This window comes from Ambystoma mexicanum, chromosome 2p (genome assembly GCF_040938575.1).
Source record: "Ambystoma mexicanum isolate Mex_15411 chromosome 2p, UKY_AmexF1_1, whole genome shotgun sequence".
In the NCBI taxonomy this organism is placed as follows: domain Eukaryota; kingdom Metazoa; phylum Chordata; class Amphibia; order Caudata; family Ambystomatidae; genus Ambystoma; species Ambystoma mexicanum.
In genome coordinates, this window is record NC_090923.1 from 340,228,247 (window position 1) to 340,249,502 (window position 21,256).

The 21,256-nt window shown below is 46.7% G+C and overlaps 1 protein-coding gene across 2 annotated transcripts in view; it reads left to right on the plus strand.

Moving 5' to 3' along the window:
* APPL1 (adaptor protein, phosphotyrosine interacting with PH domain and leucine zipper 1) overlaps positions 1-21,256 on the plus strand; it is an 820,938-nt gene that overhangs the window by 111,069 nt on the left and 688,613 nt on the right. For both annotated transcript variants that reach the window (XM_069643674.1, XM_069643675.1), the window contains exon 5: positions 5,214-5,301. In XM_069643674.1, coding sequence (XP_069499775.1) covers positions 5,214-5,301 — 88 coding nt within the window. The remainder of the gene's footprint in view (positions 1-5,213; positions 5,302-21,256) is intronic.

A 21,256-nucleotide genomic window follows, 5' to 3' on the forward strand; every position in this document is an offset into this window, starting at 1 on the left:
ATTCCTCTAACCATGTTTCCCTTCCTTCACAGGACACATATTGGCCTAGTAGTGCTGTTACGTTAGACTCCTATGTTATGTTTCAAACAGTGAAATAAAATCAATGTCTTATCTCTTTACTGTACTTTTCTTTTATACTTGTTTTGTTGGTGTATGCTAGTACTTATTTTGCAGTGTTGTTTCTAACCTAAATAATGCATATATTTGTGAATTTGCATATAATTGTACTTTTGTTACCAGTTTATCCCCACACCCTCCATAAGATTGAAGGCTGACTGCTCCGTTACTTTACCCACTGAAACTGATTTGGTCTAACTTGATGTACACCCCATTCAGGATGCATCTCGTTAAACACCTTACTATCACCCCTTCACGCTCTTATATCACCAGAGGGCTGTGATAGAATCTCCCTTACAGGAGTAACCATCACAATGTAAGTCAACGGGTGAAACTATTATGATGTAACCAAATGGGGGCCAAGTGCACACACTTACCTGGTCATTGAGCGGTTCTGTGTCGAGGGACAGGAGGGGGGTGACAGTGCAGGACAAAGGTAAGGTGGTAAACTGGCTTCGAACCATGAAGAAATGACTACTGCTCTGCAGGAGTATAGGGATGAGTAGTTACTAAACTGCCAACTCATTCATACACTATTATAAAGGTGAAACCAGTACAGCCCAAAAGATGTTCCTTCCTCATTTGTGTTGTAGTGCATGCCAAGAGGATGCTATAGCTTCAGGAGGGATGTGAATCGTACCCTCATTTCTACTTATTTTATTTATTGATCATTTGTTAGGCACTTATACAATTAGAAAAACTGTTTCAATCTGAAAATTGCTGTACTTCAAGATCATTTTAGGACTGACCAAACCAGGAAGACCTCTAAATTCAAATGCTTGTTGATTCTCAATACATGGATGGGGGCTTGAACGACAATGCAGCTTCATGAGTCGTTATTCCAACTTGCAGACTCGCTCTTTTGACCCAGAGACAAGTGGGGAGTCATGACACCCAGCCTGAACGACTCTTTCCAATCTATACAAGTTCCATAACTGGCATCTGGCTGACCCTGCACCAGCCCTACAAACCACTGAGTCAATGGTTAGGAGTCACTCTAAACCAGCCCTATCAGCCACTTAAAAGCCACAGCCCCACAAACTTCCCATAAGCATGCAAATGCCCTTGTCTCATGTCAGATATTTCGATTTTCTCATCGGGTGTAGAGAAACACGCTAGACTCCACAAGTAAAAATAACACATTTGAGTGGTTGTGTCCACTCCCTACCAGCCACTAAAAGGACAAGCCAGATATGTGAAGGACTGTTCTGCCACTTATCTGTAAAGGTACGCGCCTGACCTATACCCGCCGTCAACATGACTTGCATCTACTATGACTGGCCCTATTCCATCCCTTAATATCTCCCTGAGGGCATTCAAATAGTGTTTTTTTTTTCTCACCCAGGCACTCCCTTAGTGCAATCTGCCATTCAAACCATGACTCCAATGTGTGGCGATTTATCATCTGAAGTCGAGGCATAAATCAGTTTTTAAAATTTGATTAGCAGAGTTTGCTAATTAAAATATTCTTGATTAGCAAACAAACGTGTTTGGTTTAGCAATTTTGTACTAGTATTTTTAATGTCACCAGAAGTTATTTGTACCCAAGAGAAAAAAGGAGCAACACTATAGCATTTTGTGTACCTCTGAAGTAAGGTGTAAATGAGATGCGTGTCTGTAAAATGTAAATGTTAGCTGTATGAATGGGCACAAATAAATGGATATGATAAAAAAGACTCTGAAAATAGTTTTCAGTGCAAGGCTCTGTGTAGCTGGTTGCAATCAGTGTTGCATAGGGCAGTGTCCAGTATACTGTATGCTTGCCCCATCATTTGCTGTGGAAGGAGAAGTTCAGACGTTTTATAAATCCAAAAGTTCTCAACGATAAATGAAAGTCGTAGCTGGAGACTATGTACGCAATGTATGTTGTGGCAGGCAGGGTCATTGTCAACTTCAGGTGGACAAGATGGCCCTTGCCTTACATTGATATCACATATTTCAATATAGTGTTAATGTAGTGTTAAATAGCATGATGGGGAGGGCAGAGCCGGTAACCCTAAAGACTGGGCCAGGTAATCGCAAGCGCAGCATTCCAACCGTGCATGCTCACGAAAGCCGTATTTATTGCTATTCGCACTCTGAACCAGCATCTGAAGAGCTGATGTTTTTGATCTCAAGAGCTGATGTTTTTGTTTTTAAGGGAACCCGGCTTTGCACATTTCATGCTCCCCTTAAAGAGAAATTACACCTGTCCCCAATTAAAAATAATTTCCAGGACCGAGAGGTGGCAAGGATGTGTGCTTGTGATGAAACACTCCAGGTGCTAATGTATAATAATTATTATTATTTTAAAGCAATCCTACTCGTAGAGCAAAGCCCGCTCTGGAGAACTACAGTGAATGGTATTGCAGTAGGTCTGTTGATGTGCAGACTGGATTCAACTATTGATTGCAAAACATCTAGTTAGCTTTGTGTATTCATTATGTAAGAGGAAAGATGGTAAACGCTAAATGGAGTGTATGGGCATACTAGATGGAATATTGTAGTTTTGCGGACATCTTACTTTCAGGGTAGCTAATGCAAAGCATCAGGGTGATGAGATAGAATGTCAAGCAGTTTGGGATTAGCTCATGGGTTAAGCACCAGTTGCACATTTGTATTGTATTGTAGTTGTCACTTATATAGCACCTTTTACCATTATTATAGTCTCAATGCGCTAGTGCTTGTAACTCCCTTGGGGACCGAAGTGCAGAGTGTTGGAGATCACGGAGTAGGATTAAAATGCATGGGTCCATTTGGCCATGATGAGGCTTTGGAGGGCTGACCAGGCTCCGGTAGAAAGCAACCCACAAGATCAGGCATGTGAATGGGTGCTGCGGGGGGTCAGAAGATGGTATGAGTGCAAGAGACTTGCTATGTGTCCAACTGGCGCAAATTCGTCATAGGTGTTCGCTGCGTCAGAGGTGTTAAGGTGTGGTCTGGAAGTAGGTGGGAAAATTATGTGACCAACGAGACCAGATTTGTCCTACTCCATTGATTTATTCTGATGTGTGCAGGTAGCTATGCCTGTGGCCAGTGTCCACCAGAGTGGTGCATTTTTTACTTACACCAAAGCTCCAACCCGAGTTTCTAGGTATGTGCATCCAATCAGGTAGTGTCATCCTCTGTGGATTCTTGCGGCTGCAACAAAAGGTTAGCGACAGGCTATGCTTCACAAATTGACACTAGTAGGGCACGGGCTGTACTTTCAAGTACTTGAGGTGGAGAGCATGACGAATATTCACAGATGGTGTGAGTGCACTAAACTGTCACAATTGTTACCTTTTCCATTAGGCCAACCCTATCGTTCATCCAAGTGCGATACCCGGCCACCCCTCATGTCCTTCCAGTGCGATTCAGGGCAAGTTCCAGATTGCGTTCTGGAGCAATAAAACCCCCATCTCTCCTTCTGGTGCGAGACATGGTTATGGTACACAATTCCTCCCTGGACAATGCCTTTCCAGACATCACAATCTATCCAAGTGTGACGGGGCTGTAGTTCTATCTCAACAATTTTGATTGTGATTTGCTTGTTTTCCTTATACATGACAGGTGCAGTGACTAATCAATCTTGTGTAATTTCGTGGTGTGAAAACGTGATGATGGCCTGTGTCCAGCTAGTGGTGCTTGAGAGAACCGAGGTCATGGTTGGTATGTGAGGTGTGGGCCACCACCATAACGGACTGCACAGCCTGGTGCTGTGAGGTCAGGGCTGCCACGATAACGGCAGGCGCCGCCTGTTGCTGAATGTTCGTTTGCTCGGATAGGGAATTGGAAGGTTAGGGACGGGTTTCAGGCTATTGTCAGGTAATAGCCAGGTTTTTAGGACTTTTTTGAAGGAAAGGTAGTCCTGTGTGCGGCGGATGTGCAGAGAAAGAGTGTTCCAGATGATGGGAGCTAGGATAGAGAAGGCTGAGGCGCCAACTCTAGTGGAGTGTTAAGGGGGAATAGTGAGAAGGAAAGCTGAGCCTGATCGGAGATTTCTGGGGGGTTGGTAGTGGATGATATTTTCCTGTAGAAACTCTGGTCCTGTATAATGGAGGGCTCGGTGTGTGATGCGCATGGCTTTGAAGGTCGCTCGTAGGCTGATAGGGAGCCAGTGTAGTTCTCTGAGGGCAGGAGTGATATGTTCTCTGGGCGAGGGGCAAGGAGTATGGCTGCTTATGGATTTGTTGGAGTTTGCAACAGCAGGTCATAGAACTAGGTTTTCCATCAAAAGCATTTGGCCGTGTGATCACGTATGTTTTCAAAGCTGTTCACTCGTCAATATGATGCACCCTCCCCAACAAAATGAAATATAGTTGATATTGAGATTTCGATACAGTAACCTAAACTTTACTGAAAAATATGGAGACCAGGCAGTGTTTTACTGTAGAAATACTATAATTATGCATTGTGTAACAACTTAATTTTTTTTAAAGACAGTTCTGTAATTTAATTCCTAAATATTTAACACCTACCAGTCTTTGATGAACAGAATATACTTACCTTAATAAAAGTATCATGCTGATTACTTCTGGTTTGCAATTATTTGAAAAAGAGATAGCTATCACTCCCACATAGGCCTTCTGCACTTTTAAGATTACTGGTGCACTCTCCCTCCATTAGCTCCTTTGAACCTGCTGTGAACAGAGAAGAGGGTAAGGAGAGCCCCGAGGCCAAGAGCAGAATGCAGTGTGAGCTGTGTTTTACTGGTAATTGAACAGGGTCATTTAAATCGCCAGCTGTGCTAGACAAGTGCCAATTTAATAAGCAAACCTACAGCAGCGCATAGCAAATTGCTATGCAACACTCCTTTTTTGTATGCCTTAGAAGTGCATGCCTCTCTGAAGAAACTGCAAATTAGGTAAACGTGGATGCACAGAGAAGGATTTTCTGAAGGGACTGTTTAAATAGTTGTTTTTCAGATTCTTCTTTTCCTCTATGCCTGAGGGAGTGATCACAAGATACAAAAACTTGCAACAAAATTATTTTGGGAGATGTCTGCAAAACTACAATATTCCATCTGGTATTCCCATACACTCCATTTAGACTGTATTCTGTGACTTTTATGCTGACATTTTTAGATCCTATTTTCCAATTGCTGACCTAACATTTTGCCAATTATTCTTCTACAGCTCAGCTCTTGCCATGCAGTACTTTCAACTCAGTTGGCAGATGCGATGATGTTTCCGGTTAGTCAGTTTAAAGAAAGAGATCTGAAAGGTATTGTTTAAAAATGTTTAACAAGAGTCATTATTTTGATAACATTGTTTGCCTATACTTTGGCTTTTGCGAAAAAACGTGTTGGGTGACTTAATTGTAATTAGCTGTTTTTGAAATCCAACGAAGCGTTTCATAATGAAAATGCATGTCTGCTTATTTTTCGACTTGATCTGCTGTCTTTAAAAAAAAGCAGAAGTATAGATGTGACGTTGACAAAGTTTGTGCAGATAAATGTGGTGAACCTGCAGAAGTCGCTTAAAAAAGCTTGTGTAGTAATAGTTATTTTTAAGATTTCAGAATAAAATGTTTTTAATATTGTCAGAATGGCATTCCTTTTCATAATAAATCTCTTGGTTATTCTTTCTGTTTCCTCAAATGAAATGTTTGGCCTCTGTGATAAACCTGGCGGTGCTCTCCCTTGGGATCCTCTATTCAGATGTTCAGGGAAGGGCTATCTCTTTTGGATCCCGACACTGGGGGTGGACAAGCGAGGGAGGATCACCTGAGTGGAGGGTAACTGGGGATTGGGAGAACATCTGAGGGCGAGAAATAGTATTCCCCCTTTTCACATCAAAACCTTTCCCTTCCATCTCCCCCGTTGCCATTTCCAACAAATACAGGGACAATGAAGAGGCAACCGGGAGTAGGGAAGATTTTCCATAGGAATAAAATGGGGTGTAAAGGGAAACTGGCTGTTGAAAGAACTTAGGTTATCCCATTGATCGTCCGGCAGAGTCAGGCATTTACTAATTATCACTCACACCTGACTCGACTTTACTGTTTTTCCAACTATAAAAGGTGTGGTTCTACACAGATGAAAGAGCGAGTTGGGGATTTTGTTTGGACCAGAGCAGCCAAGGAGCAGAGAGCAGCAGGATCGATGGCCCAGAGGAGAACGGTGTGCCGAGACGCTGGCCTGGTGTTTGTGAGGGGGCTGCAGCGTGGCTAGGGAGCCGTGCCTCCAGAGAGCCAGAGCCAAGCACCCTGCATGCTGCTGTTGGCAGTCGGAACATTGCTCGTTCCATTGGAACCTGTGCCGGCCCCAGGGGTCTCTGAGGGGCAGGTGGTGAGACCCTGACCTCAGGTTCGCACAACTAGAAGGGACCGCTTGTCACTGCTCTGCTGCCCAGCTGAGTTTTGTGAAAGTAAGAGAGAGAGACTCGGGAGTATGTGGCTGACTGAAGAGGAGCGGGCAAAAGGAAATGCATAAAGCGGCACAGAGTGGAAAAGAAGAAAGAAATGAAAGAAACTAGTAAAGCGATATAAATTGAAATAAACAAGATCAAGAAAAAGTAAGAGAAAGCAAGAAAAGCAGAGCGCAAAGTGAAAGAACTGTAATACATAGGGAGTGAGCGACCTGAAACGAGAGAGAAAGCTTCAAGTGACCCGGCAGAATGGTAAGTGTGCAAGAGTGCACGGGAAAGCTGGAAATGGTGCCAGTGGGCAAGGAAAGGTAAAGAGAGAGTGCAAGTATGTACGGGAAAGTGTGGGCACAAGGAGAGTAAGGTGCAAGTGTGCAGGAGAAGGAAAGAAGGGTGCCTGAGAAAGAAATCAAGAAAATGGAGGCGAACAAGGAGTGCAGAAAGCCCCTGAAGGCAAATGGTCAAGAGAAGGAAGAGCAGGAAATAAGAGAGGGGTCAAAGCTTGGAGTGGTCGCACTTAGGAGGAGCAAAGAACCTGCCATTTTCGTAAAGTCTCTGATGCTATCCCTTTGAATGAACGGTATATGAAAGAAAGGTACATCCTGACAAACTGAAATTGTGTTTTGAAACTCAAGCAGGGCCTGAGCTTGGGGAAGGGAACCTTGAGAGGCCCAAGAATTGTATTTGTTTTTGAACTTGGAAGAGGCCTAAGCTTGGAGAAGGGAACCCTAATAGGCCTATCAAAGTGGAATCTTGATTATTTTAGTGTTACTTTTTTTTTCTTTTTTGTTTTATTGGTTTATTCCAGACCTTTACTTTCCCAATCTTCCATGTACAAAGAAATGAGAACACAATCCAAACAATATATAAAAACAATATATAAAACGCTGTTCCCAGCTAACACACCAATAAGTAAAAGGGGAAAGAAAATATACAATTCTCCTAATCACCCCACTGTATCTCATATACTCTGTACTGGTTTCCTCTATTTTATACATGGGTCTCGGAATTAATTAACCAGAGGGGAAAAAACAGCAAATGACTTTCTCCCATTAGAAATTGTAACCACCAATCATCTACACCTAATGTTGGAGCTGTTGCAATTGTGGTGCCCAGAAACGGAGACCAACGATCTGTCCAACCCCTGTACGTTGTTAGCAGATGCTTCAATGATTCTGTCTCAGAGTGTTTGTCAGAATCTACAAAATGACTGACCCTCATCTGGCTGCTTTCGGGCAACTAATAATTCCCTTGTGGGGTACAAGTTCAAACGTATTCTCAAAGTGCCCTCTCACAATCGGGCTAGGCAATATCTTCAGATATTTAGATGCCTGCTTCAGTTGCTTAGGTTCATGACCGTAATCTTTCATAAAAGACAATTTGTTCCTTTTGGCCTGGGTCAATATCCAATCCTGTTGATGAAGTTTCTTATTTATCAATACTGGATTGGAATTTAATTGTCACTGAAGAGTCCAGATCTGTTAAGCAATGAATACACTTAATTGTCCATATACTTAGGAGGTCCAAGTTTGACGACCAATCATTGTGTCCAAGAATGGTCAACTGCAGGATCATATGGCCCAGCAAAGATTTACGGAAGAGAGAGCAGGATTTCTAGAAGGAGACTGAGTGAAGGGAGAGCAAACCCAGTTCAAAGCGAATACAGGCCATAGGCAAGCTCTTAGGTAGCTGTAAAATTTGCTTCCAGAAAAAACCTTCCAGACTTTCCCAAATTTGCTAAATGAGATTTAGGCATGATTCAGCCCCATACTAAAGGATTGGAGTAACCTTTTGGTTATAAAATGTAATCAACGGGGTCACAGAAAACGTACCAAATCTACGATGCAAGATCATACCCTGGGCAGGAAGATTTTTACCCTTCGATCTTAAAAGGTTAGCCCAAGGAGTTTCGGCTACACTCTGGTTGACACGTACACCTAAATAAAAGATTGAGTCAACGCGTTCCAACAGTTGATGATTGACTTGTCATTGGAATTTGGGGGTGGACTTTTTCTGTTACTGAACGAATTGAAGCTTGGGAAAGGGGAAAGCTAAGGCATTAAAGACATTGACATTGTTTGAACTATGGAATGGAGAAGTCTCTTTTGATTGAACTCATTCTTTTGAAGCTGACCAACCTACACCTCGTGAGTTGACCATCTGAAACCATTCCTGGTTTTCCTATTTTTGTTGAACCACCACTTTTTGCTTTTGAAAGACTTCCTAACACATTTTTTGAAAGAGTGAGGGCAAGCATAGGTTTAGACACACACATTTTTATTTTGGACTTCCAGACTACGACGGCCCTTAGAAACATCCTTTAGTGTCAGGGCCAGTTAAGCATTACACCAACCCAGGAACCTTTAGTTAATAAAGGTTTTGAAACGAACATCCTTGAGTCCGTGTCTCCTTATACCATGCCTGTCTCACACCGCCTTCTTCTCACTATGTCTTTTCGGCACTTGGATACTTTCACTGTGTTTACCAGGAAGCAGCATCAGGGCTCCTTTTATCGCACTATGTATGATAACGCACCACCATGCTCTCCAGGTAGCCGTCAAATGTCTCCAGCTCTCGCAGGAGCTTTCGTGACCTAATTTCCAGTTTCCTGCACTCCTTGGAGGGAACTCTTACTTCAGCTCTTTTAACTTTCCAAGCAGCCTCAAGTGCTCAGAATCTCACCAAGAACCTGGGTTCTCTTGTGCAGTCTTCCCAAAGTTGTGTCCCAGTGAAAAGGGCACTTCCTCCTCCCAGCAGTCTGTGGGCCATCACTATGCCATGCTTCTGCAGCTATTGCCTCTTTCTTGCATCTTTCAGCTCTCCACAACTTCTCCCCCCTCTGCTGTGTGTCATCTCTTTTTCCCACACCTCCCTGCCTTTACTTCATTGATGGGGATTTCATGACATGTTCTCACTTGTTTCATTGGTTGACTGATCTCTTGCTACTCCACATTCTAAAGCATTCTCGGTCTCTGACCTCTGATCGTATGGTCCAGATGGGGAGATGATTAAAAGCTCAGGAAGGAAGACCGCTAGGAGGCGCAGGTGAAATTGTTGCCTGAACGCGCCCTTCCCTTGCCGACCGAGAAATAATGGCGGCGTGCTGCAGCTAAACCTAACAACCAGCTGGTATGGATGCACCCGGAGGACGTGTGAAAGCACTGGGCACACGTTGAGGAAGTTTGGGTGAGCAGGACCGTCGGGAACAGCCCACCAGCTCTGAGGCACCTGCTCAAGAGAGTCAGCCTTGAGGTTTCAGACAGAACCCACTGCTGGGCAAATCAGATTGGAGTGGTACGCCTATGCAGTCTCGCCTGGCACCAGAGAGAAGGTAAATGCAGACAAATGAGCATCTGTGAAATGCAGGGAAGTCGAGGTATGACAGCGCTTCACCGGTCACACATCGGTTAAGATCACTCCCTCCCACCTCTACGCTGACATTTAAGACACAGTGGGAATCAAGTCAGAGGACCATTAAGGCTATTAATCGCTTAACACCTGCGCCAACACATTAAAGTCCTCCACAGGCCGTTACGTGAAAGCCATTAACACCACGGCAGACATTCGAGAGACTTTGCTAATTTGAGCGGCAGCCCTGGGTAAGTGGGCAACTGCTCATAACCGGTGAGTGACTTCCAAGCAATGCTGCTCCTGCTGCATGCTTTATCGCCCCCTAGAATTTACGAGCCCGCCCCATCAAGAGAGCTGCAATGAAGTGCTGGCTGTGAGACACAAACACAGGGGAAGTGGAAGGCACTATGGGCCCGGACATGCACATGAGAACAGGTGCTGCTGCACTTGCACCTTGCTGAAACATATCTGTGGCAATGGTCTAATACCTTACCAGGAAATGACATAGAAAAAGCCATGTTTGCCATCCAAATGAAAGGTGAGCTGGATCAAGCGAGGCATTACTAATCACCTCGCGACTGTCTTTTTGGGCGCTTCATGAACCACTGGAAGACCACACAGAGGAGGGTTGCTTCTCTTGAGCTCGACCAACAGCCCATTGACCATTGGCATCAACCCAACTTAGCCAAACCCTCTGAAAATCTGCAGGCTGGCTGAACCCCAACACAAAGCCCGCCCGGCAAGCATTCCATCGCAGTACCGCCAACATGGAGTAGCCACCTCAATCAGCTAAAATAGTAATACCAGGCGAAGACCAAGATGCTTCAATGAAAGCAGATGTTTGATTGCTGCTTGAAGAAATCCGATCAGTGAAGACCAGCATCTCTGCATCGATAACCGCAGTCCGAACAAGGGTCACCACCTTGGAAGACAGCATTGAGGCAGTTGAAAATTACCAGCAATCCTCTGCCGTTGCAGAAATTAACGTTGAAAGCCGCTTACTGCATTTAGAACAGAGTGAGGCGGATCTTGCAGCGAAGATTGACAATCTCAAACTAAGAGAGATGCACAAACGTAAGGATAATTGGATTAAGGGACCTCAGGGGAGACCACACAAACATTGGAAAAGCAAGTCAAGAAGCTTCTTGAATACCTCTTCGATGCACTGCCTACCACAGCAATAGAGTTCGACAGGATACACAGGGGAGGAGGCCCCCCCTCCAATGGCCAAAGGGCAGTAATTGCAAAATGCCATCACTATAAAGAAAAATCCGACATTGTTGACAAAGAGAGGAGCCGAGAGACAATTGACTTTGAAGGATCAAACATACAGATTTAACAATATCTATCCTTAGTCACTGCACAAAAGAGGCGAGACTGTGCTCAGTTGAAATCATGGCTAAGAGACCAAGGCATAAGATTTTGTTGGGGTTTCCCGTTTTCGGCAAGATGGCCACATAAGAGCCTCCGGTGTCGCGAGGGCGGAGGAGGAGAAAAACATCCTTTCAGGGGAACCGATTCCTAAAATAAATGGTGGAATGTCCCTCAGCATGACACCAGCTTCACCCTGCTAGGCATGTTGGCGCTGGGAGTGTCAGCGTTCGCCTGTGGTGTGCTGTCCCATAAGAGCTGTGTGGCGGGCCAAAAATGGCGGCCGCACAACAAACGGGAATGAGGAACAAGTTGCGATCACATGTGACTCCGACTGATGTCCTGGGTCGGAGCTGCTGCTGGTGAGGTGTGAGCTCCTGGAGTGCTGGCCGAAGGAGAGAGGTGCTTGCCAGAGATGGCCCGAAGGGTGCTGGACGAGCCCTGCGCTCAGATGGGCGAGCCTGGCCGCGTCGGCAGCGGTTCACCCGGTGTGCTGTGGGTGCCGCCGGAGCAGAGGATTGCCTGGCGGGGGTTGGCGGATGAGGGAGAGTGAGATTGATGCCCCAAGCTGAGGCGGTAAGGAGAGCTGCCGGCGGAGTGTGTGGTGGGGGATGTCTCCTCTGATAGAGTGGAGTGGACGATGGTGTGGGGTGTCCTCCGTTACCTCCTCCCCCCATTTTGGAGGCCTAGAGAAGCAGGCTGGGCTTGCTGGCCTGGCCCGGTCCAGAAATGCATTGTGGAGCTGAACAGCCCGTTGGACGCACCGGTGAGGAACGGGAGGGTGCCCCATGAGCGAGCGGGGGAGGGGGAGAGAATGGAAGTCCCCTTTCCGTATAATGGCCTCCCTGTGCTACGCCTGGAAAAAAGGAAGCAAGTGGAGGGGAGCGGGAAACAGCCTGCACAGAACAGCTGCCTGCCAGAGCCATGATACTGACCCACATCAACCCAGCAAGGGCAACCTCGGGATTCCATAAGCCTAATGCAATAGCTGCTACAGACCTGGGGCACAAAGAGGAGCCTGAAGGGGAAGAAGTGTGAGGGGTGCTCCTGAGCCACGTGGGGGCTGCAGGGAGTCTGAGTGGCATCCCGTGGGGCTGCATCTCGGCTGCCCCTGGAGTCTTCTCCTGTATGTGGGCAACCTCAATGGCAGAATCCCATTGATATCTTGCGCACAGTCAGCCCCAGGAGGGCCTTGAGCAGAAAAAGGGGGCTTAGCGCAGATCATTGGCGCTATAGGTTGGGGAGTTCCGCACCCCGCATTTTGAAAATCAGGAGGAGGTCCCTGAAACGGGGCTCACCAGTAGGGCTCCTTGACCCCACCTGAGAAGAGATAACAAATGGAAAAAGAAATGCTGCTAAATATTGATACCACAGGTGCCGATGCTTTGCAAATAAATCTTTTAGGGGGGGTATCAATGCCGTAGGCCTTTGCAACCTCAAAACGCACTTTAGACATGTATTATATGCCAAAAGAAACACAAACGCACAGCTTGGTTTGGTATAACAAAATTAGAGAATTATTATTGTTCCACATCAACAATTTGGAAAGTACAAACATACAGGAATACAACACACACAAATCTGAATAGGTTAGAAAATGTGTTTTCCTTGTCCTACAACAAGATGCTGTGGAGGAAAAAGAGAAATATATAAATCATTTGTCATATTTTGAATATATTACTCTAAAGTTAAACCATGTAGATGGGTCTAAGTAAAAGTAGGTATAGACTCTGGAAAGATAAGACACAGTGTGAGAGGCAAGGTTTGTGAGTAAGCCCTGTAGTGTTAGCATAAGTAGCTCGAAGAAAAGGGGAAAACAAGGAAGAAGAGTTTATTGTGCCAAAAACCATTGTTTGTAATTAGGTCAAAACACAACACTTCTAGTCAGTGCTTGTTGCCTTTAAATTATGCTTTGGACATTTTTCAAAAAAATGCAGATGACAATTTCCTAAATACCATGTACACATTTTCTAGTCCAGTTGGCCGTCTTCTGACCTAGTAGATAACTTGTATTACCATTTAATTTTCCAATGTATAGCTTGAGGTCCTCCTGTTTTCAACAATGCAACAAAACAATATAGCATCTCAATGTTAACGCATTAATACTCAAATGGGCAAATCCTTATTTGGTTCCAATTGCTTGGGGGAAAACCCTGTTGGGTCTGCCAACGCGGGCAGGAGACATTAAACTAAAGGGCACGTGTGGTGAGGAAATACTCGTTCACTAGTGGTGGTGATTAAGGAACCACCTATGTTCCCTTGTACTGTTGCGTTTCGGTGGTAGACCAAATTAAACCACCTTCATCAGGGCATAGGTATGTGACCCTATAGGGGGAAAAAAAACAAAGGAAGACATTTTGAATTGTAATGCCTGCATTGTGTGCAAGTGATTGAGTACATACATTTGTAACATAGGAATTTAATCTAAAGGTTGAGGTTTCGTGCAATCAAAAAGGGGCCCCTCTTGGGCGTAACCGAATCTTACGGTGAGGGGGAGAAAATCAGAGATCCCTCAGTACAAATGCTAGTTCCCACTGCAGCAGGCTAGGCAGGAGCAATGTCACTAGATTTACCGTTTCTGTAGTGTTACTGGTTAAGGAGGCGCATATGTTCTGAGAAGAGGGCCAGACCGAGCAGGAGCCCAGTTGCCAGAGCCCCGACCCCCCCCCCCCCACCCCTCACTGTTGTCAGCAATGGCCAAAACCCCGAAGTGTGGTAAACAGGAAGACATCTCAACTATGCTGCAGACAGCAGACCGGAGCAAGTGCACAGAGGTGGTGGCAGCCCAGGTTCACAATGTGGACCCCTTGCCTGTTCACGCAGATGTCCACAAAGGCGGACCTGCAGGACTTGTTGGATGTAATCCACAAGGAGATACATAAAAGTACAGAGGAACTCTCCCACAAAATCCTGGCACTAGATATGAGAATTGCTGATGCGGAAGGGTGTCGGAAGTGGAGGACGCTCTCTGTGAGCAAGCGTATGTGGTGGAGGAATGTTCCAAGCGCCTGGAGTCTTTGGAGGCGTGCTGCAAGGCCATGGAGGAGAAGCTGGAGGATGGTGAGAATCGTTCCCGTAGGAACAATTTTCTCATTCGGGTTATCTCTACCACAGTAAGGGATGAGGAACTGCCAGCCTTCGTAGCTGACTTGCTTCGCTTCATCCTCAAAGCACTGGGAGATCAGGAAGTGGAGCTGGACAGGACGCACCGCACTAGATCTTGCATCGCTTCCACCCAGGACAGGCCTGCGGACATTCTGACCTGGGTCCATTTCTTTCAACTTAAGGAGTGCATAATGACAGCAGCTAGATCCACGCCAACTATCGCCTTTCGTAACATTTTGCATTCCTTGTACCAGGATTTGGCGGCAGCAACCCTAATGAAACGCAAGGCACTACGTCCACTGTCTGAATGGCTCAGCACAAAAGAGATACTGTATCGATGGGGGTACCCCACTGCCCTGCATTTCACCCACCAGGGGAGGCGATGGCTGGTGCACCCCTTGGCGGAGGGTCTTCTGAACCCAGAGAGCCTGGGTGGGTTGGCGGTTGTCGGGAGTGCCGGGGGGTCTCTGCAGAAATGGCATAAGGTGGGCAGAGGAAAACGTCTCAGAGGTCCAAACAGGGGGACCTGAGGGGACTGAGGCCACAGAGGTTCGCTTTTGGGGTTCTGGTGATACTTGAGGGTCTGAGATGGTCGTGGTAAGGTGGGGGAAGGTCCCAACGCTGGAAATGCAACGGCAGGCTGGGCTAGGGAGTTGGAGGGGTTGAGGGATGCCAATGGAAGAATAATCCCTCTTCCGCCCTCTAAGTCGGGTCCTCGATGGATCTACCCAATGTTCGTTAGATGCTCAAGTTAGAGCTTCATTAGGAGTTGGGGGAGGGGTCCGGGGTCATCGTTGAATGTTGAAAAGTTGATCGTGAGGCAGATACCAGCATTATGGGGTTGTGAGAGAGGTGGCACACGAGATGTGGCGGCAGGATGGCAACCTAAAATCAGGGGTCCATGGTGGTTGATGTAGCTGAGCCAAACGGAAAGGAGGACACTATAGCGTTGGGCACATGGAATATTCAGGGTCTGAATTCCCCAAATAAGAGAAAGTAAATCTTGGGCAAACTAGGGATATGTCACTGTCTGTTGTGTTCTTGCAGAAGACTTATCTGTTGAGCCAAGACGAGGGGCGCATGAGAAATAGGGAATTTCCACACCAGTGTTTCGCCTCGGGAGGAGAAAAAAGAGGCGGGTTACCATTCTCATTAGCGGACAAATTACAATTACAAAAATTAAGGTTCTCCGAGATCCACAGAGGAGCTATCTCTGTGTCAAGCGTCTATTCCGGGTTCGAGCATTCACCTTGGTGTCCTTGTACACCTCAAACATAGGGCAAGATGGCTTCTTGGAAGGCCTGATACCCAAAATACTATTTGCGGAGGGGCAGATCCTACTGAGCGGAGACCTTATTCTGGTCCCAAACACTGTGGAGGATAAAACACTCCCACGCACTAAACTAGAATTAAACATTCTACAGCGTTTTGCCTTTTCCTCCGGGAGTTGGGGCTGGTGGACTAATTGAGGTTGGCCCCCAGCGATGACAGGGATTTCTCTTTCTATTCACATGTTCACGGGGTTACTCAAGATGGGACTTAATACTAATACCTAGCACACTGTACCCGTGCGCCCGTGAGGTGAATGTAGGCATACGTACATTGTCCGACTACGCACCCATATCAGTAACGCTGGCAGTCGCGGATAGATCTGCGAGACACATGTGCCCATGGAAACTGTATGACCTAGTGCTCAGAGATCCCATTCTGACCCGGGAGATACGGGAAGTAATCTCCAACAATTTCAAGGAGAACGAAGGATCCGGGCTCCCGCAAGGTACTTTATGATGGGACGCTATGAAAGCGTGGTGATGGGGGGGGGGGGGGGAATCATCAGTAGGACTGCAGCAAGGAGACTGGTCCGCGAGAGGCTGGAGAAAGAGGTTAACCAAGCTGAACGGGAACACAAGAAGTCAGGGCCACGTAGAGCAATGCGAGCATTGAGGTTGGAGCAGAAACAGCTAGAAGCGCATCTGGCGGATAGAAATGCCCAAGCAATAATGAAAACCAAGCAATACTACTATGCAAACGGGAAACGGGCTAATAGGTTGCTAGTGCCCAAATTGCGTAAATTCCAGACCTGGAATTTAGTCCAGGCCCTTCAGGATGAGGAAGGGAAGCTTCAGCGGGATGAAGCCGTTAAATTGGGAATTTTGGAGGCTCACTTTTCAGCAGTTTGTAAGGGGGAACTCCCACTGGAGGAGGCTCAGGACCAATACTTGGGGGAGGCGCATCTGCTGAGACTAACGCAGGAGGATCAAGAAGGCCTTGAAGCACCATTAACAGCGGGAGAAGTGGAGTGGTCTATAAAATCATTAAAGAACAAGGCCCCGGGCCCGTATGGCTTTTCGGCCCGTTTTATAAAAAAAATACTGCAGTATTTTGGACCCCCCCTTTGGTAGGATTGTTTAACTCTTTCCTGTCTTCTGGGAGGGTCACTCTGTCCATGTGCGCTTCGGCAACAGTCATTCTGCCTAAGCCGTGGAAGGACCCGACCATTCATATAGGCCCATTACACTTACCAATGTGGACTCTAAACTATTTTCCAAAATATTGGCCCACTGAATGATGGGAGTTTTGCTGGGGTTTATAGATGGGTACCAGACAGGATTTATCTTGGGGCGGGGAGCACAGGATAATGCGAGATGTATTCTGGGGCTACTGGAGCTGGGCTTGAGATCGGACGTAGACTTTGGGGATAATCGCTTTGGACCGCCATAAGGCCTTTGATAGAGTAGACTGGGGTTATCTGAGATGGGTCTTAGAATGCTTTGGGCCGAATTTCACTAACTGTGTCATGGCAATCTACCAGAGTCAGTCACACACCTACTAGCGAATGGGGGAGCATCGCCATCCTAAACAACACTAGAGGTACAAGGCAGGGTTGCCCGCTCTCCCTGTTAATTTTGGTGCTATGCATGGAGCCTTTCGCAGTCTGATTCGACATGCAGGGTCAATAAAGGTTGTGAGGGTGGGGGCCACAGACTTTAAGGTGTCCCTCTCTGCGGACCATGTCTTGCTTGCATTGAGCGATACTGCTGCCTCCCTGGCAGTGCTGCTGGGGGAACTGGATGAGTTTGACCAGGCCTCTGGGTTTAGGGTGAACAACAAATCACATGGCTTGGATGTGTCCCTTAGACCCAGAGACAGGGAATCCAAAGGTGCTCTCGCTCCCATACAGTGGTCCCGGGACTCTATCCCATACCTGTGGGTCCGCATCCTGAGCAAACTCTCAGAGGTGTATAGGACCAACTTTATTTATTTTATTTATTTATTTTGAAGCTTGTATAGCGCGCCAAGCCAAAGACATCTAGGCGCTTTCTTACAGAATCTAGAGGTTACAGTTGTTGCAAAGCAAGTGCAAGACAAACACAATAAAGATCGATGCATTACAAAGAGAGGGCCTGAACATAAATTGCAGTGGTTACAGAGCAAGTACAGGACAGACAGGTGAAGATCATGGCATTAAAAAAAGATGGCGTGAACATAAAAACATACAAAGTTTTCGATTACGTATAGGAGCAGTAGGACTGTTTGCGGAAATTGCCAGAGATCTAGGGAGGTGGGGGCAACAGGAGATCTCCTGGGATGGTCGCATAACGGCAGTCAAAATGAACGTAGTACCATGCTTGCTTTACGTGTGCTCGGCTCTGGCGATGAGGGTCCCGGACGCAGACCTCTGTCGGCTGCAGGGAAGATTCTATGCTTCATTTTGCAGAAGAAAAGAGCCAGGATATTCAAGAGGGTATAATTGAAGCCAGCAAGAGTGGGAGGATCGGGTGTCCCGCACGTGTTCCGTTATAACCTAGCTGCCCAGGTCACCCATGCCTTTACTTGGAGTAGACAAACCTTGCCACCAAAATGGAAATTCATAGAACAGGCCCGGTCACAGGTCGACCTGGCAGGGCTGTCTTATGTGGAGGGGAGACGCCTGGGACAGGAGGGGGGCTTCTCCTTGCTTGTGACAACTAAATGTACTCTCTACTATATAGGGAGGACGCTTTGTAGGTGGGGTATAGGCAGAGGGCTGGGGCAAATCACTATAAACCCATTCAAAGAGTGTAAACTCCCCTAATATATGCTTCAGATGCATGCAATTGCGGCACTGGGCTTCTCACCCACACACAAGTGAGGGGGCGATGAGAACCTTCTCGGCCCTGGAGTTGTCAATACAGGACAAGGCTGGGGGCCAGGGGGAGGAAGGTATCTAGGTTGTCTAAACTCCTGGACCCGGGCAACCCTGTAACGCGCCTGCAATATATGTCTAAATGGCAAGAGGAACTGGGGGGCCCCATAGAAGATGAAGAATGGTTGCGAATATGGGGACGTATGCTTACATCTTCCCAGTGCGTTACGGAAAGGGAATGCTCTTACAAATGTTGCTATAGGTGGTGCCTTACCCCTGAGATACTACACCACATGGACAAGAGCTACTCGGCTGCTTGCTGGCGGGGCTTTGGGGTGGTGGACACACTGTTCCATATGCTGTGGGTATGTCCGAAGGTGGGTCTTTACTGGAAGGAAGTGCTGGCAAGGATAAAGGAGATCACAGGGTTGGACCTTCCAGCGGACCCACAAGTGTTGATCCTGGTGTATACAGGGGGCGGGGGGAGGAGGGTGTTCCCCCCCCCCCTAACCGGCTCACTGGCCACCTTTATTGGGCATCTCCTATTAGCAGCAAAACTGGTTATTGCCCAGACATGGAAAACGATTGCGGCCGGTGACGCAGAAGTGGTTGGTTATGGTCTGGGATAGATTGGTGGCAGACAAAATCACGGCACTGCGAGGGACGCTATGCAAGGTATGTCTCGGTATGGGACCCATTCATTGACTTTGCTGAAAAATACCCCGCTATGGTTGCGAAACCCCGAATGCTGCAAATATGTTCCCCACTGTGAGCTGGACTGAGATTAATTTAATTCTTGCCTGTGTTTGGGGGGTGGGGGGTATCCAGCGAGTTCTGTGTAACTGGGGGCCGCCTCGCCAAAATTGCATTATTATACTGTACTCAAAGCTAAGAATGTTACTGTACTCACGACCTGTTGGTTTAAATAAAAGTTGTTTGAAAAAAAAAATGCGGTGCCCATATTATATAAGGCCTTGCTGGGCCTTCTGGTCACCAGCACATTCAGACACAAAGAAAGAAGATACATTGCTGTCAAAGGTTCTATTAACCGAACACCGGTAACACTTTTCTCTGTGTACGCACCAAACCAACAACCATTCCCTTTATGTAGATCAGTGTTTGTTTAACTTCCTGGAGGAGTGGGAAGAGGGCCTCCTGATATGCGGAGGCGACTTCAACATGATTGTCGACCCTGCCGTGGATTGGTAGTCACAGCGCCGTTATGCTGAACTGCTGCAGATCCCCAACAGGGACGGCTTTGTAGACCTATTTAGGGAGACTCATTTAATTGATACATGGCAAAAGATGCACACCACTATCACAAATTACATTTTATTCACTACCACACCGAACGTACTCTTGAATACACTCAAACTAATAGAAGAAATGTATGTACACAAAATCATATCCGCCAGTATAGCAGTCGTTGGATGGTCGGACCATGATATGGCAGTTTTAACCCCAGAGGTGCGAACCACCACGCCTTCATGTAGATGGGTGTGTAATGATGCCCTTTACCGAGGCCCTCTCTTCGGAGAACAATTCCGGGATCAGATCAGTGAATACTTACAATTAACGATAATGGGGAAACCCTCAACATGGTTTGGGAAGCAGCAAAAGCAATCTGGAGGGGGGTGTTGATAGCTGAAGGTACAGCAAAAAAAAGGGTCCCACCATTGAAGGAAACCGCGATGAGGCAGGAAATCAAAGCCAACGAAGCATTGTTATATAGTCAGGAAAACCCGCCCAAGGTTGAAGTCCAAAACGTGGAAGAGCTCTGGAAAGAATTGGAGGCCATACGGAAAGGCAAAGTCTTGACCCACCTCTTTTTTTTTAAAAATGAAAATACTTGGAAAAAGGAGTCAAAGCCAACTCCATGCTAGATGCCAAACTGAGGGTGCAAAGCGCAGATAGGGCAGTTCTAGAAATTAAAACCCTGTCGGGGACCCCACTACTTACTCCTTTAGAGATAACACAACGCTTCACACAATTGTACGCAGCATTGTATGCCTCGGAGGCTCAGAACAATCCCAATGGCATGGACCAATATCTACCAGATTTACCCTTGAAATCGGTTACCCCGAAAGAATTTGAGGTACTCAGTGCACCAATCAGGCAATATCTAAACTCAAGGCTGTGTCAGCTCCTGGCCAAGATGGATCTACTCCGGCCTTTTACAAAACCTTTGGGCAATCTCTGACCACTTTATTAGCAACATTGTACAACAATATACTAGTAGCTGGGGAAGCACCATCCTTGTTCACCCAAGCCAGAATCGTGATTCTTCCGAAAGAAGGGAAAGACAAAACAGAGTTCGCCTCCGATCACCCAATTTGACAAATCAATGTGGTTGCAAAAAATGTACGCAAACATCTTAGCATTCCACCAAGGGAATATTTTACTGAGGCTCATACACAGTGGCCAGAATGGGTATGTCCAGGGAAGACTGGGCTCAGATAATGTCTGCCAAACCCTAGACCTCATAGCAGGTCTAAACAAATATGACCTAGATCCGAGCTTGCTGACCATCGATTCCGAAAAGGCGTTCGATGGAGTTGAATGGCCTTTCTTGAGCTCAGGACTCAAAAAAATAGGCCTAGCCAGTCATTTTTGCTTACGTGTCCACCTGGCTCTGGTTCTAGCCCTGGAGTTTAGCACTGCAGGACACTCAGGCAGAGGCTTCCTTACTCCTTTGCCTGCTTTATTTCAGAGGGGGTACTCACAATTTGAACTCATATCCTTGTCTCCCCCTCTGTTTTGTCCCACCTTCATTTACTCAGTGACCGATGACCCTGGATGCAGCCTTCCTCAGCGCATCCCACACACGCCAGTCTGCAACAAGTGGTCCTTCCGGCCTGAA